Source organism: Parasteatoda tepidariorum, chromosome 1 (assembly GCF_982258835.1).
Source record: "Parasteatoda tepidariorum strain Cologne lab strain chromosome 1, Ptep-v5.0, whole genome shotgun sequence".
Classification (NCBI taxonomy): domain Eukaryota; kingdom Metazoa; phylum Arthropoda; class Arachnida; order Araneae; family Theridiidae; genus Parasteatoda; species Parasteatoda tepidariorum.
The window spans coordinates 49910968-49929556 of NC_141755.1; the positions used below are offsets into that span (position 1 = coordinate 49910968).

The 18589-nt window shown below is 28.7% G+C and overlaps 1 protein-coding gene across 1 annotated transcript in view; it reads right to left on the bottom strand.

The window, feature by feature from the left end:
* Window positions 1-18589, bottom strand: part of LOC107449023 (uncharacterized) — a 116118-nt gene that overhangs the window by 22526 nt on the left and 75003 nt on the right. The window contains exons 5-8 of the mRNA XM_016064418.4: window positions 7785-7835; window positions 7598-7696; window positions 5207-5359; window positions 3305-3421 (exon numbers count right to left, since the gene is read on the bottom strand). Coding sequence (XP_015919904.1) covers window positions 3305-3421; window positions 5207-5359; window positions 7598-7696; window positions 7785-7835 — 420 coding nt within the window. The remainder of the gene's footprint in view (window positions 1-3304; window positions 3422-5206; window positions 5360-7597; window positions 7697-7784; window positions 7836-18589) is intronic.

Sequence of the window (18589 nt, forward strand, 5' to 3'; positions counted from 1 at the left end):
GTGATTTTTTAAATTAAAATATCGTCTGCGCAAATTAAGCAGCACTAATATTGAGTCTCAGTCTTGAAATTCCAATCATTAGATCAAAAGTTATCCAAGGTGTTCAGTCTTCTCTTTTTTTCTCTTTTTTTTTGCTTGCTGTACATTTATGGTGAGATTGTGGCTACCCTTCCTTCATATTTTGAGGGTGAAAAACCTCAAATATGTCGAAAGAATATATTTATTTAACTCTTTTGTGTCTGATTTAGTAACTTAAAATATCGTTTGCGCTAATTAATTGACATATTTAAAGATAAACCCACGAACCATTAAGACAGAGACTTAGTACGTGAAAATTCGATCATTAAATCCAAAGTCATTAAGGGTGTTTACTTTGTTATTTTTCCTTTCTGCTCAATCGAAAAGATAATGAGAAAAACAGAGATTGCAAAGTTTCCACAGTAAAGTTCTTAAATTGAAATCTTACTTCTCTCGTGGAAAAAGTATTCTATTTTAAATTCACGGCAAATAAAATGTACTTAACCTCTACTAAAAGGAATAATGTCAGCATAAATGTCAAAACTATTTTTATCTCTTCAATCCCCCCAGGATAATAAGTAAATGAAAGAGGAAACTATGCACAGTAAACTAGAATACCACAGGGATGTTAAGAACTATCTATGACATAAAATATATCTCACCAATAAATACATGTCCTAATTATCAACATCGCAGACGGCTTGATTAAAATCAGCCGAGCAAGACCTGGCCATGTCTTCATTTATATTAACTAAAGAATATGGCTAGATTTGCCCATTCATCCGATGTACCTTTCATCTTACCTTATCGAATATATATTTTCTTTCTTGGGAATGGCAACAACCATTAGGTTGGGGGAAATAACGATAGTCTTCATCATTATTTGTCAGTGTTTATAAAAGATTTTAAAATATGTATTATTCACTTTTAATTTTCGTCAGGAAGACAAACTGGTTCTTAAATATTTTTCATCATGCATTTCTCACTGGTGATTCAACAGATTTCGATGGCTATTTTTTCTTGCTTAAATATATTGATTTGCGAAATCGAATGTGAATACTCTTTTTGCTTCATTTTTGAAAAGGATTCTACAATTATATATTAAAAGCAGTCGCTTCGAACATCACGTCTATGATTCTGAAAATAAGCTTTACTATCAGTTCATTCTTGATTTTATGTTTTACTATAATAGTTTTCTGCCATTGTTATGTCATTCTATAATTGTCATGATATTAAATTGTTGCAAAAGTATTAAATTGTTGTAATGGTATTAAATTATTGCAATATTATTTCCTGATTGTAATATGCCATTATTGTAATTATATTCCCTGATTGTACAGATCTTAAAGTTCATGTAATGACATTACCTAATTCAAAAAATTCGTTGATTGTGAAAATATTTAATTATTGTAAGGATATTCCATGCAGTAAATTCTGTGATATTCCCTCGGTGTTATATGCCATAGTTGTAAATGATATTTTATTATTATGATAATAAATTATTATAATAATAATCCTTAATTTTAATATCACATTATTATAGTTGTATCAAACTGTTGTAATGATGATCCATAATTATAATGATGTTGAACAATTGTAATGATATTCCATAATTATAATTATTATAAATTATTCAATGAATTTTCATAATTATAGTGATATTGCAATTGTATTTTCATAAATTAAGGGCTATTAAGTTGTTGTAATGATTTTCCCTAATTGTAATATTCCATTATTGCAATATTTTCTAATTGTAATAATATTCTGAAATGTTAGTTCAAGATAAAATATGTAAAAAAAATTAATGATTTGGAGATTGTAAGTGAAATCCAAATTTATGAACACTTCAAAGCGAGGCACTCAAAAACACAGCCACAAATGGCAAGATCCTGATTTATAACACATGTCACGTTCAGCATCCCGATTTCATCTCCATTTCAGTTCATCGCTTACATTATAACAAGATACATTTGTCTAAAACTCAGAAAAAAGTTCTATCATAAATTTAAGAAGTTACTTTTCACAGTTCATCATAAATTTAGTGAATCATCATTATATTTAAAATTATGATTTATCACTTGTCATCAAACAAGTGTTTTACCAACATTTAGTTAACCGCTTGAGAATTCAACAGATTACTTATCATTTCGATGAATAATTTGATATATTAATTTAACAACCAAAAAGATACGCCGAATCAGATTAGGTTTTTCTTCAAAGATACAATCACCTTGAAGAATGTTGAATGTGTGGTTGATTAAGTCATGAAAAATTAGGTTCTTTGCTGATTAAAATGTTGGGGGAATTTTTTAACAACGAATGACAATGCGATAACGAGTGAGTTATTGCTTTTAGTTTTGCTTTACAAAATTTCACTTTATGTTAATTCTACATAACAAGATTTATAAAAGGTCATAGTGAAAGGTAGCGCGTATTTTCTAGATACGTTGTTATGAAATATGAGTAATTGTAACTGCTTAAATATTAGAATCGTACCGAAATAAGTCAAAAATAAAAATTCTTTTTACTTGAAAAAAGGAAATATAATGACAACAATCTATAATGACCTAAGAGTTATTAAATTGATCTCGGAATAAAATTAAATTTCTGATATTGGCATTTGCTATAAGAAATAAGTGCAGAAAAGTAATAATTTAATAAAAAATGTAATTGAAAACTAAATGCAGAAGGATAAAAAAAATTTAATGCAGAGTTAAAGTAAGATTCTGTATGTTTAAAGAAATCCAGGCGACGACTTAAAGTCGATTAAGAGCAGTCGGAGGAATTTTTTGCTCGCTCTCATGATCAGAAAGATAAAACAAATACAAAAAAAAAAATACATAAGCCCATCTTTTCCGTATCCAATGCCTAATGGAAGGTACAGTTACAAGAGCGTATAAGTTACAAGATGATCTGAACTTTTTAAATATAAAAGATATTTTTTATTCTATTTGGTCATTTCTATCCACTTATTTCAACAAAAAAAATCTGAAGAAAAATAACGAAGGAAAATAATGATAAAAGAAAATAAATGATTAAGGAAAATAAAATAATGATAAAAAAATAATGAAATAATGATAAAACTTCTCAAAAAGATACACTAACCAAGAGAAGTATATAAATAAGCAATTTAAATGCAATAACTTTTGAGTTTTATTCGTATGTTCTATCATTGTGCATTTGGTTTTGTTTTTTGGATAAAAGTTTTATTTTGATATATCTTATTCTCGTATTCCGATTTATTTAAAATGATTTCGTCACATAGGTTACTTAAATGAAGCTTTACCTTTTCTAGTGAATCCACATCGAATCCGGCCTCTTCGAGTTCACTTTGTATTCTAACCCTGTCGGATAATTTAGCACATTGATCCAGAAGAGTGTTTAAAAATATGAGTGTCACCGTCTGAAAAAAGAAACATTATTTACCTCAAACCGGCAGAATTCATGGTCAGAACATTAAAACAAATTTTCTGGATTCCGAATAAGTTCTTAAAATAAAAAAGAAAAGAAAAAAAGAACGAAAAAAACGAGCAATAGGAAAGAAAATAGTTCAATTTTTCGCTCATGAAGTTATCAGGTAATCCAAGACAATATTTTAAATGGGCTAAAATAAAAGTTGTTTTCTTTGTTTTAATGCTCCAATCTCACTTTTAAAGTTTTATAGGTCTTGTTTTTTTACCAAATACTTTCAAATTTTAGAATTTACCATTTTAAATTACATAATTTAAAATTATGTAAAAATTTATAACTCATACAATTAAAAAAAATTTTTGATCATTTTTAAAATACTGAAAATAATATATATTAATATTATTGTATAGAAAAGAAAATTCTAGTACCGTAAATTAGCGAACCTTTGTCAAGTTATTTGATTGAAATTCTCTATGATTACAGTCTAATAAAGCCCTCACTGCTATAAAAATGTGCATATTTACCCACAAAATACTTAAAGAAATCAAATAAACATTTTCAAAATCACTGCTATTAAAAATAACTAAGTTTCAAATTTTTTCTCCAAATATAATCAGTACAAATTTTGTTTGATGTAGCAGTGCTGTTTTTAAAAGATCTAATCACAATCTTTCTGATTATGCAGAGTGACTCAGTTCTATTTACGTAATAGTAGTAACAAATATTTTATTTTCAGAGTCTATTTTTATATCTTACAGAAATAGAGGAAAACTAATTTAAGTTAAACTAGTGATGTATAGTTATAAAAAATATTATTAGAAAATATGCTGTATTTAATTTATTTATTTTGAATTGAATATGCATTTTATAATTCCTGAAATAAATTAAATGTATATGAATGAAAAGATGCTTGGGGTTATTCTTGATTCATCGTATCTATCCCTTCCTGTTTTGAATAGCAGTTATGAAAGAGAAGAACGTGTCAAAAATAAGAAATCCGAAGAAAAAAAATATTATTCGTATTCACAATTACTTATTGAATTTCGCCGATTCTTTAGAATTGTGTAAATTTCATATTCACACCATCGCCGGGTTGGAAGGGCAATGATAGACGAATGAAAAATAAATAAAAATGAAGGGAAACCTCCTGCCCCGATTTCATAAATAGTCTTGAACAATGAGAATTTCCATTTAATAACGGAAAATATAGAAGGAAAACTTCCATTTCCCACTATGCAGCTTGCATATCAATCACCCGTAGAGAAATCAACCGACCGTAACCTGCGCCATCTATTGGGGATGAAGGGCATTGGGAAAGCAATTCCAACTTCAAAATGAGTTGGCGCTCTATCTAATGATAGATCTATCACTACACATTTACAGCAGACGAAACAGATGATATTTTATATGATCAAACTCAACGAAAATGCTTTCTGAAAGAATGGAATAATTTCAGAGAGGGGGTTTTGGGAAAGTAACTCTTTCTAATCTTTGACATAAAGAAAGCGATGAAGAAGATACAGCATTATTTATAAGGGCTGGATAAAAATAAAATGTTCTCTAAACAAGTTTTTGGTTATTCTATTCATTAAAACCATGACAAAAAATAGACAGTTGTATTTTGAAAAGACTTTCGTTTTAAATTCTTCAATTTATACTTTTTTGAGTAAAAAGGTTCCGTGTTAAACCTAACAATATTGTTGTTAGTTCTTATAACGAATATTAAAAATAAATCATTTGTATGATAGATTCATATCTACTGAAATAATTTCCTTACCTCTAAACCTGAAGAGTTGGCGAGATTGCTATTCAAGACAGAAACTAAAAATTTGAAACGCACTGATTCTCCAAACAAAATCCTGACTGTCGTCATAGCTTCAAGAACGCGATTACTGCCAATTTCTGGTGCTCGGCATACAGCGGTTAATATCTGGGAAAAAAGATAAATATAAATAAATTTAATAAACAAATAAAATTTTAAAACTCTACTTATCTAGGTTACTTTAAGCCAAACCGGTTCTAGATATTCGAGTAATGTGATAAATATTCAAATTAATGCATAATATATTGTTTCAAATTAATACAGATAATTAATTCAAATAATTACTATGAAATAATAATCTACAGAGATTGCTCAGAATCTATTCACATGAATATGCGGAATGCTACGTCTAACTTTAAGTGCAAACTCTATTGATAAACGTTATTTCTTCGGGGGAGCAAAAACTATGTTTGTACTTGTAATCATCACCAATAATTTTTGTCACTTTAGGGCAAATTTGGGTTTTAGACTTTAAGTTATTTTAAAAAGTTCTTAAAAAATTTATTTCTAACAATGTAAATAGTTTTTACAAAAAATAACTGTTTACAATAATTAGTTACTATAATTTGAATGTAACTCCATTAAAAATTGCAGTTCCAAATTGCTTGTCGTATTTTTTTCTAAAAACGATATGCATTATTAAAACTTGAATGACAATCTTTAAAAAATTTTGCTATTAAAATAACAATTAAAAAATCAAATTTAAGGAGTAACTTAACTATATTAAAAAATTAAAATAACTGAATATTAGTAATCATCTGCCAAAAAATTATCATCACGTGATTGTAATGAGAATAAGGTTAAATAGAAGTTAATTTCCATGAGGAATTTTGAGGTCAATAGGAGAACAAAAAATTTTGTAATATGTTTTTAAAATCATTTTCAAGTTGAAAACAAAAGTATAATTTTTTAATTATAGTCATTATTTTTGTACTGTCGATCAGTTAAAATCACGAAGAATAAATAAAATAAGAAAATGTCATTTGTATTTTTTTCCCAACATTTTAAGACGACATGCAAAGTTCTATTAATGCAGTAATAATGAAAATAGGAAATCAAAACAATAACTATATTATATTAATCATCAAAGAGACTTCGAGAAGGGGTTTTGAATTATTAGAAGTGCCAATAAGAAACATCTAATAAAAATAACCACTGGAAAAAAGTATGGTCAAAATTTACCCTGTTTCTGGCAGTATGAGAGCATCAGAAAGCACAGTGACAATCGTTGAAGTGCTTTGGTAATGATTTTGGTAAAATTATAACAAAATATTGTTTCATAATCTGAGTTAAAATTTAGTAATTTTATCCTAATACCTAAGAGCATGGCCTTAAAACGATTTTACAGTTCAGGTTTATATTTATTACAGAAGTGTTATTTAAAACCATAGTTTCGAAAACTAAACTTTCTGCTGTACCGTTGCCATATGAGCGAAAAATTACGAAATGAATAATTAAAATACTGTGTATTTTGATTTTATTACCAAAATTAGGGCTTTTTTACCAGGAATATGTACACCGAGCATCACGGTAATTTTACCAGAATTTATTTTCCCTGTGCATAAGATAATGGAATTAAAAATGGAACCAGTTATAACGGTAAAAATAATTAAGATAAAGTTCTTATTCTATGGATAGTATAACCCTTTCAATGGAAATGCCAGCTTTAAAAACCCTTTTCAAAAAGGAAGTCAAAAATAGCATACAATACACACAAAGTCGCAAATTAGTGTTTAAGAGCTAAAACTCATATTGTAATATAACATAGCACTATTGTGGCAGGTGAGACTGAAAACAACAAACCTGTTTGATTGCCAGGACAAACAGCAAGGAACCAGGCCAGGAGACAGCAAGGATTGCCAGGAAACAGCAAGGATTGCCAGGACAAACAGCAACATCGACACCCGACACATCGAAACACATCCAAGTTTCAATGGGCAATGAAACTGATTTTATTTTTTTATTTTTTAATTTAACTAGCTTCAATCAAAACTATTCAACACATTCCGACTGCACTTTTAATTTTTAATATTAATTTGTGATTCCCAACGTGCAAGTTTTTTTTTTTTCATTTTTGACAAGGAATGGATAACGTATAGTAAGGGTGGTGAGTGTAGAGCAACCCTTTATGTTCTTTTAATGGACATAGCCATCAAAAACTACAAAGAATAGATTCCTTTTATCTCATGTCACTCATAAAATTGCATACATTCTAAAACATTTCGCAGCAGAAACCGATTTGGTATCTCCCATACGTAAAATTCAGTTTGTTTAATTAAACAAAATAGATTATCGGAAACTTCAATTGAAACAAAAGATTCATCATACATTATAACTAAAACTTACTTCAAGAGCGACAATCCTCGATTTTACATGAGAACTTGTTATGCAGGATGAAACAGTTGCGAGACCTGTTTTGTGGTCAGCAATTTTTATAACTGCCTCCTAAATAATAATAAAATAAAAATAATTTTAGTGAAAAAAATCTGTAAAAAAAAGGCGAAGTAAATAGATTCTAAAAAGTAATACGCACAGAACTCTTGGAGCAGGCTTTCAAACACAGCAGACAATAAAATTCATCAATCTGAAAAAGGATAGAAGAAAAATTAATTTTCCATCGCAATTTTTTGCCAGCACTAAGAAAAAATCTTTAATTTTTTTCCTATGAACTTAAAGGAGAAAATGTAAATTTAAAACTATAATATAAAAAATGCGTAATATTCGTCTTAAACGATGAATCATCATGTTGCTTTCTTCTTTTCAAAATTCTGATGTGTACTAAAAATTCAAGTTATTAAGAAAAAAGCATTTGAAATGAATTGCTCTTAAATGTTCATCAAAAATTGTCTCGATATGCGTTATTTTATAACAAAATAACAATTAAAAGCCCAAACAAAAAATAATCAGTGGCGCATTTTTTGTTTTCTTCAATTTCTACTTCACAAATTTTAAAAAGATTATGAGATACAAAAGCACTTGTCAATTGTGGCACAACAAAGCGTGACAAGTCGCATAAATTTTAAAATAAAACATCAATGCATTTCAAGTAGAAAATGTAAAAATACAATTTATCTTTAGTTAAATAGTTAAGTCTAACATACCTCCATCAATTAAATACTTTTACAGTAGGTAATTAATAATAAGCAATAGCATTTTATATGAACCATTACGGTTAGTATTTTATCAAACTAAAGCGTTTAAAAAAATTTAACAACAATTTTTGCAGGTATACGAAAGTCACCATAATTGTTGCCTTGTTTATGGGGCTAAACAACCAAAAATTCACAAATGTAGGTAAAACGCAGCTGCAGCTTTTAACACAAAACGATGGGTGAATTTGCTATTTGGAGCCTTGGTAGATATTTCATAAACTTCAACTTTTGAGTTCATTCAGTTACGGTGAGGTTTTATGAATACACGACTGATGAACGATTTTTAATTATTGGAGGCAGTTTCCAATATCCACAAAAACACCAACATGGTGTCTTAACTAGAAATAAAACACTAAACACTAAATTTTCAATAAAGTTTAACCGTATTTAAAACTATCTGAATTAAACCCAATGTTGCAACGAATTCAAAAATATAATATACGAAATTGTAAAATAAACTTTTTATATTTAATTAGGAAATAGTCTGCAAACTATATTTTTCCGTGGCGTATCGTTCCAACCAACGCCTTGCAATGGATGAAATATTAGTATATTCAGTAAAAACGTATTTCTTTTTAAATGCACACAATAACACCTCACATGACATGATGAAAATGTATTTCAATAATAGATATTTTGCAGGGGTAGGGATTAGTTTTATTTAAGTTATATTTGAATTTCATTATTAACGCTATGACCGATAAATAAAGCTATACCTCTGTTGTTTATAATGGATTAAATAAGTAATTATTAAATAAGCAAACCTATGTTTATTCCAAATGAATGAAATATTAATTTAAAGCATAAATTTTGACATAAGGGGATTTAAATTTAAATATCTATACCACTTCATTGTTTGCTTTTCTTTTATTTACAGGTTTAAGATCGCAAACTTTTATTGACACTGGTCATTTATTTTATTTTATTATGCTTATATAATATTTGCATACGAATTATCATTTGAATCCTCCATGAAAAAATTATAATTTCTATTTTCATCTATAATCATTTTGCGAAACTTCATTCATATTTTTTACATCATGAACAGAAAGTTCCACAAAACTTGTCATAATGTCTATTTTACTTCGTTTTCATTTAATCTTATAATAATAAAATGTTTGTACCATGTTCAAAAATTAAAAGAAAGTTCTTTAATTATTCCAATTTTATTCCATCATTTTAATTATATTAAAACAATGACAACAGAGCTAATTTATGAAATCCTTTTCTTTCATTATTTATTCAATTGAAATTTTAATGCATGCAAAAATGCAACATTACACTGTACCCATTTAAAAATAAATGATTTTGATATATTTATAAATATATTAAGAAATATGCTTATTTTATTCTAAACTTTTGTATCAATATAACTAAAAAACAAGGAAAAAGAATTCTCAAATTGATCAAACGTTGCAGCTCCTCTCACAGTACTGAGTAAATGGGGTTTTACCATATCGAAGCAGTTAACTTTGTTAAAACCTGAAAAATGAAAATAGATTACGGCAGACGACATTTTTTTATCGTTTGGCGTTCAGCAAATGCGCTTAATTATCTTTTTCTAATGAAACTGTTCCCTAATGACTTTTCAAATAATTATCATTAATGGTAAAAAAAAATCAAACAATAATTTTTCCAGTCATTTAATATGCCTCCACCGAGATTTATTGATATTATCTAGAATGAATTACTTTAAAAAGCCATTCTTTAAACAATGGAGTCAGAAAAACGGGCACATTGTTTTTGTTAAAATATCGTTGTCAGTTACGAAACAAATACGAACTCGTTCTTATTTATTTAATAAATTTATAACAAAAAATGTGTCTAAGAATTAAGAAATAAATGTTGAGCTTTATTTTATTTTTATACTAAAACGTTTAAAATTGTCTATTTACATAGTAATCTGTTTTACTGTATTAGCAATTTTTTTACAAAATTAGCTTGCGAAAAAGTATTTAGCCTTTTTTAAAATGACAGCGTTTGAAGGACAAATTCACAATACATTGTGGAAAGTCGGAATAAAATTCGACCAAGTTCGAATTCTTGCAAGTTATTACATTTTGCAAAACGGAAACTACTCGATACAGACAATTGTTAAGCTATGTACAGTTCTTTTATAATTTTAGCAAGTTTTTGATTAAATATCACTCATATTATTTTATTAAATATTATGAATTTTTAAATAATAACATATTTTTTATTTCTTGTTTGAATATGATTAGTTTTTGATTACAATGTTTTAATCATTATTAGACTAAATATTATTAGTTTTTTGAATAATAATACATTTATCACTTTTTAAATATTTCAAAATTTGATTAATAATACAATGATAATTGCTTGATTAAATATAAGTTTTTATTTAATAATAAATTAATCATTATTTAATTAAATATTATTAGTTCCTGATTAATAATGCCTTTATGATAATTTGATTAAATATAATCAACTTCTGATAAGTAAAACATTTATTATTTTTAGATTATATATTATTTTTTCAATATATTACAGTTTTAATTAGTTATTATTATTTTTTGATTGAACATCATCATTGATCCTTATATAAGTAAATCATTTTTTGTTTAGTTATCATTTTTAATGTTAAATTAAATATTATTATTTTTTTGTATGAAACGTTATTATTTATTATTATTTAATTAAATATCATCATCTATCCATAATTTATTAAACATTATCAGCTTTTGATCAAACATTATCATTTCATAGGTGGTGACTTACATTTTTAACGAATATATTCAAACCAAATGCACTAGGTTTTTTTTCTGACCCACCTCCTAAGGCCGATATAGGATCGAAAATTTTACCTAAATTTCAGCTTGTGGGCTAAATGAGCTCCCTCCCCCCTACTAGTCATTTGTACACTGAGAAAAAAAGTATTGTCAATACCAATATATATTAAAATTATTCATGGTTAAATATTCATGATTATTCGTGATTAAAAAATTAATCATGTTTCTGGCTCTATGGGAACACCAAAAATCATGGTAATTTTTACCGAAGTACTTTGGTAATAATTAATAAAAAATGTTAAAATAATAATAAAATATTGTTCTTAAATGTGTGTTAAAAACATTAAAAACCATTTATTCGATTAAATTTAATTTTCAGTTTTGTATTTTTTATTAAATGTGAGGTAATGAGAAGTATAATTTTGAAAACCAGAAGTTCCGGTAAATCGTCACCATGAGAACTGAAACGCTACCCTATGAATGATTTAGAATTACCAGTTTGTTTTATTACCAGAATTATGGGGGTTTTTTTAAACCAGAAATGTCTTTACCGTACAATACGGTAGTTTTACTAGAAATTTTTTTCTCCGTCGAAGACTGGTGTAAACTAATTTTGCATTTATATCGCCTTTTTTTTTATTATTTTTCTCACAACGGAATTTAAAAAATATACATAAAAAAAACTTCCTTAATAAGAAAATTTTATAAATAAAAAACTTTCAAACGATAATTTTATTCTTTTTTAAATTATAAAATATTGCAATTTTACGAACAAATCTGAACATTGAATATACTTTTTTACATACTTTGTAACAGTTTGACCCTTAGTCTAATCAACATTAATTAATTTGGCCATTGTAAGCAATTAAGTTTGATACGCTTGTATGATACAACGCTGGTTTGCACATCTGTTCAAAAACTTTTCAGTCTAATAATCTTTATGCTCGAATAAAAAAGTTTATAATAAAATCGTAAAATAACGAAAAGAAACATTTGCAACAGCTGCCGTCCGGTATATAATTTATTTTACTACCTAGGAGTCACGCCATTAATTTGCTTGTGCCTAGTAAACAGCTAAGAAACAACTGTGATGCCAATGATCATAAAATAACTTATTGCACCATTCATATTCTCCTTTCTCCTTTTAAAATGCAATGAATAGGATATTACAGATATATAAATAGGTCGTAATGTTTTTAAGAAATCAAGGTTAAAAACGGACGAACAGAATAAGGATATATAGAGCTGAACATTACATTCCGTCGGAATATTAAATAACTTAAGCCTAATACGAACTCAACCCACGGAATCGCCATTCGTATAACAAACTCGGGAAAGAAAAATCTCTTAAAGATTCAGTCCACACATCGACTAGATTTAATTTTGAACTCAGTTAACCCGATTAAATTACTAAATTCAGGGTAAATTTCCTTTTCCCGCGTTTTCTATTTACTGCCATTTTTATAGTGTTGATGTTTTCTCTCGCTCTTTACCGTCAAGGTTAAGAGTGTATTTAATCCCTGACCAAATATAAAGTAGCTTCTTTTCAAGTTATTTGGCGACCTGATGGGTTTTGGCTGATTTTTTTTCCCCTACCTTTTTTATTAATGCCTTCGCACTTCCGTGGTAGTTTGCTTGGAAAAACTGACTGCCCCTGCTGAGGGATTAAATTTCGGCTCAGTGTTTGATCTTTCTGGGAGGGAATCTTTTTCTTGATGTGATGTTATAAAAAGCGATAAAGCGTGAACATTTTAAGAGGTGCTTAGTCTTTATTTTTCAGATGGGGGATTTATTTTATTATAATTTGTTTCATCTGAGTAACGCTGCGAAGAGTTAAAAGTATTAAACAGCGCAGTGAAAAACAAACAAGGAAAAATAATGATTAAGGCTTTTTGTTTCATGGGAGCTTTAATATTTTTTAGATCAATAAATACATTAATTATTACTTATTTGTACTTCATACTGAGATTTTGTGCTAACATGATAAATCGATTAATGTTTATAATTTGTCATGAAATATGAAGAGGATATTTTTGGATGTCTCTATTTTGTACATTGCAAGTCTCTTGTTATCTGTCTAGTTAATCCCAGGACTTTATTTTATTTCATAATCGTCGCTGAAAAGCCCACTCAATTTTTTGGGTTTTCAGCAACTAATGTTCAACTCTGTAGCCTATTAATTTTGAACCCAATCTAGAAGACAAGGAAATTCCTAGATCAAGTATTGGGAGAATTTTCCTTCCTGGAGGACTTTTTGATGGAACTAACTCGCATTTGCGCTACATGGAAAAGAAAATAACGAGAACCGATCACGGTTAGTCTGACGGCAAAGGTACTCTAACCCATGATCCGTCTACCACTGAGGATATTTCACGTCAGTTGTGTGGTCGGTGCAAGCAGGATGCGGATTCGTATCAACCAGCCAACGCTGGGATTCGAACCCGGTTCACCTCATTGGAAGGTGAACGTTCTATCCCCTGAGGTTGTCCCAGGATTATTTGGAAAAACTTTAAGAGAAGGTAGTGAACATCACAAGGATTCATATTTGCATAGCAATCCAGAGTCGGAAACGTCTTCGTTCACAGCTAGGTGCTGTTGTTCATAAGATGGAATTTTTTTTCTTATAACCGTCGTTGAACAGCCGACCCACTTTTGGGTTTACGATTACTAATGTTCAACTCCGTAGCCTTCTCATTTTGAACCAATCCGGAAGACAAGGAAACTTCTGGATCAGTACCCCCAGAAGTATGATTTGCTATGGAAACATGGAGGACTTTGAGACTCGACAGATTTAACGTGCATTAGTAACCATTTACTCTACGGGGAGTCTTTAACCGGAGAGGATCGAACCCATGATCTCTTAGACAGGGGTTCAGTGCCTTACCAACCAGGCTATCCCGGTCCTTTACAAGATGGATTGGGCTTAGTGGACTGGTTCCCAAACCACCACGTTCTCCTGATTTAAGCAACGTGGATTTCTTTCTTTGGGTGCATTGGAAAGTGTTGTGTACACAACACCTGCAGATTCCGAAATAAATCTGGTTTCTAGAATCATCTCTGCTTCTGTGGATATCCAACAAACTGCATGTGTAAAGCGAGTCCGAAAATACATGGGTCCACGGTGTAGCATATAAATCACTAGCAATGGTGGAAATTTTGAACATCTTTAGTGGCATTTTCGCATAACCTCTACCACAGCACATATAATATCTTATACCAATAAATATTTCAGATGATCTCAATCTTTTGACTCTTTGTTTCTTGTATCCGTCATACTACTTTACCAAAACGTTTTCGACCATAGATTGCTATGCAATTCCAAATCTTTGTGATGTCTCCTACCTCCCCTTAACTATCTTGTCACAATTTGTTTCATCAGAATAATGCTGGAGATAGAGATAAAAAAGAAGAAGAATACCTTATTTTCATCATATTTTCAATGAATAAATATCTCAATAATTTATTTTCCTCCACACCATAAAAACTAATTTTATATTTTGCTAAAGATGATTTTTTCAAAGGTCTCTACATATACAGTTACATACAGATATTTACAGATTAATTAGTTTATTATAAAACGTAAATGCAAAGTAATTTTTTATTTCTTTTAATTTAAACGCATTGCACGGAAAAATAACTGAGCTAAAAACCTAATGTAATGATGCACTATTACAGGAATATGATTCACAAATGATTTCCTTAAGATGATTACGTTTCAAGGTTAGGTATGATTATGTTTACAAGCTAAACAGTGTATTATTAGTTAATAATACCTCAATTAAGTAATGCTATGATTTGTAATTATCTATGTTAGTCAGCATGGAGCGGTATAACGCGCTAAATATCAAATGCAGGGAAGAGAATATATTAGGCATTGTGATTGACACCTTAATTAACGATAACAATGCATCATTTTATTTGAATGTCGTTACAGCAATTGATGAGGAATCTGTTCACAGTATATGATAAGAAAAATAAATAGAAATATTTTTACATGTAATTTTTCTCAAATTACAATCAAACAATTTTTACTTACGTACAACAAAATATGAATGCAAATATTATTGCATAAATATGTATCTAAAAAGTTATTTTCTTTAAATGTTATTAAGAATTCAAATAAATATTTTGCATTGTAAAAAAAATTTTTAAACAAAAAAATCCATTGTAAAGATCTGTTTATTATAATATTATCTATTTTAACGGTAATCTAATAATTCTCTCTATTTCTTTTTCACTCTATTCCGTTCAAAGGAATTGCATTCTTGACTCTGATAGATACACCCTACTAAACTACTATGTTTTATATTTATTTTTCTAGTTCTTTCCTTTGTTTTTGTGTCAGACACAGTTTCTAACACCGTATGATTCTATTATTTTGAGTGCTGAATGTATTGTTCTTTTTTTTACCTTAAATTTAGAGCATTAGTATACCCGTATCAGAATCTTGTGCGATTAAACTCCAAATCCAACATTAACTTTAATACAGCATATAATTTTCTTGGTTCTATTTACTTACAATGGAAATGCTTAGTAAAGAAAAATATTAGTGACATTCTTGAAAAATATTAGGATTCCTCAAGAAAACATCTTATTTTAGCCTTATTTAACTATACAATTTCAATCTAATTTGTCAAGTCATTAAATTTCGCGAATCTTAATCGAAAAATATAGTAACCGACTTATTCTTCAAGGTGTCTTTTGGAATGGAATAGATTCGAAACGCATTTGCAAACAAACAGTCGACGGAGAACCTTTATAAGAATATATGTCTTTTGGTGAAAATTCAAACCCCCTGAGAAAGAGCGTTACGATGCGAACAGTTTAAACGAGTTATAGATTTCGGCAATCGAAAGTTTGCGGACGCTAAATAAAGGCAAGGTATAATATTTTTTCTTATTTTAACACATAAATTTTAAAGCTAATTTATTCAATTTCACAAAAGTTGACTCTCAGAATTGTCTTTCAGTGATTAAAATGTTCACAATTCTCCTTTAAATTTCATCATAAAGTCTCGGAGTTCCGCCAAAAGAAAATTGATCATGTAGGGTTCCATAACAGAAATAAATTAAGAACAGCTGCTTCAAGGTATCCGATTGGATGAAAATCAGCCATTCCGACGAAAATTTCGATTTTTTATTATTATTATTATCTATATTTGAACTTTAGTTCGTTAGCTCTCCAAAACCTTTTAAATTTTTGTTCTCCGATTTTCAGAAATAAATTTATATTTGTTTTTGCTTTTATTCATATACGGTTTTTCATATGCCTTTTGTTATGCTTTAAGTACTTTAACCTCTTTTTATTTGAATACATTATATTTTTTAAGACAAATGAAATTTATTTTCAGAAACCACTTTTCGAATTATTAATTTTTCTATGGACAGACTTTTCTTGCATTTCAAAATATTTTTTCTATTTCAAATATATCTTTTGAAGAAGGTTGATATCGATAAAAATTTGTTTTGCTAACACGCATTACAATAAAAGTTTATTATACAATTCTTTGACATTTCGTATACAGATTTTTTATATTGCTAGCGATGTTTAGAACTAACAGGTAAGATCTAAGTGTTTTTTACTTTTTGTCAAGTTTTAAGTAAGAATATTTAGAAATTTTCCTTAAAAATTCAATATTAGACAGTATATTTAGTTCTATTTCGTTGTCATTTTGAAATTTCTTTAAGATGTTAGTTTAAAACACAAGTAAGCACATTATTTATCTAGAAAATTAATTCTTCTGAAATTTATGCATTCCAATCTGTTGTAGAAAAATCTGTAGTTTTTAAGCTCAAATTCGACCTTACCTTAAAAAATACTTCATAATTTTGTAAACTTTACTTTAAATTTATAATTAGGACCCCGGTTTACCAAACACAAAATAAAAATTTTAGTTGGGCGCTTTTTTTTTAAAAAAAAACTATGTCAAAACCAGTTGGATACGATAATATCTAAATATATTCTTTAAATAAAATATATTCTGCATACTATGTAAGAAAATAAATGAATTTTTATTCAAAAACAAAAATAAACTCATCCAACGAATAATGTATTCTTGACTTAATTGACGATGTACCGACAATGTATTTATTATCTTCAAGGTTTATCTCATAAAATTATATTTCGATAAATAACAAACAAACAATGCCAAATATTTTAAATATTTTCCAATTCTGTCTATCTGAAGAGGCAGTTACGACAGGTAAGCTTCACTACGCAATTATCAATGATTTTCCTCTCTTCCGTTCTCTCTGGAGAGCTTTGACAGCAAGTTTTGGGGGCAAATTAACTCTTTTAACTCTTGTCAAAACCTTAATGAGATCACAAGCAAATACCGTGTCTGACAATATTTATGATCAAAGTTTTCTCAGCATGTTAACTCATGTTGAAACTCGATACCACTCCTGGTGTTCGAATAAACGAAGGATAATTTAATATCAAAGATTTAAAACCATTATTTGTGATGAGATGGGCCGTGAGTGAAATAATAGATTGATAAATAAGTATTTTGAAATATATTCTACAGTTATCTGGCAAAGATATTTAAGTACTTCGGGTATAATTACTGTTCAAAAAAAATAGTTTGGGTGCTGCTGTTTAAAAAGATGTCAATTTTTATGCTGATTTCCACATTGAAAATGTATCGGTGAACTAAAAAAAATTTTAAGTAATTTTACACTTTATCCTTATCTCCCTAAAATTTCCTCTGTAACGCTATGTAAAATAATCCATTATTTTCTGATCGATTTAATATATCCTACTTCATATGTGACCATTTAAATTTCTCTATACTTATTCAACTTTTATCGAAATTGTCCATTAGTTACTGGTTCATTCGACTGCTTATTTTTCTCGTTTAAAAATGTAACAATAAATATTTGTTCACGTTTTAGGAACAGCTTTTGTTGCATAAGCAAGAAATGATCATTTTGTGATTATGTTGTTTTCATATCATTTTAAATAATGAAATTTTAAATGCCAAAATTCAAAATACGAGCGAAATCGGTCGAACAGTTTCTGAGAAATCAAGTTTTGAAAAAGTTGCATTTTTGAAATTCAGGAACTAACTATTCGACCAATTTTGCTCAAATGCTGTATTTTACCATGTGAAAATACATTCATTAAATTTAAGTAAAAAATTGTATATCTCACAATTTTATAACCGTCGTTGAAAAGTCGCCCAATTTATTGGGTTTACGACTACTAATGTTCAACTCCATAGCCTTGTAATTTTGAACCCAATCCAGATACAAGGGAACTATTGGATCAAGTATTGTGATAAATTTGGCTTCGTGGAGGACTTTTTGTTGGAACTAACTTGCGTTACATGAAGAGGAAAACCACGAAAACTGCCCACTATCCACCACTGTGGCTATTTTACATCAGCACTGGGGTCGGTGCGAGCCGGGTACGGAATTCGAATCGACCAGCTATCG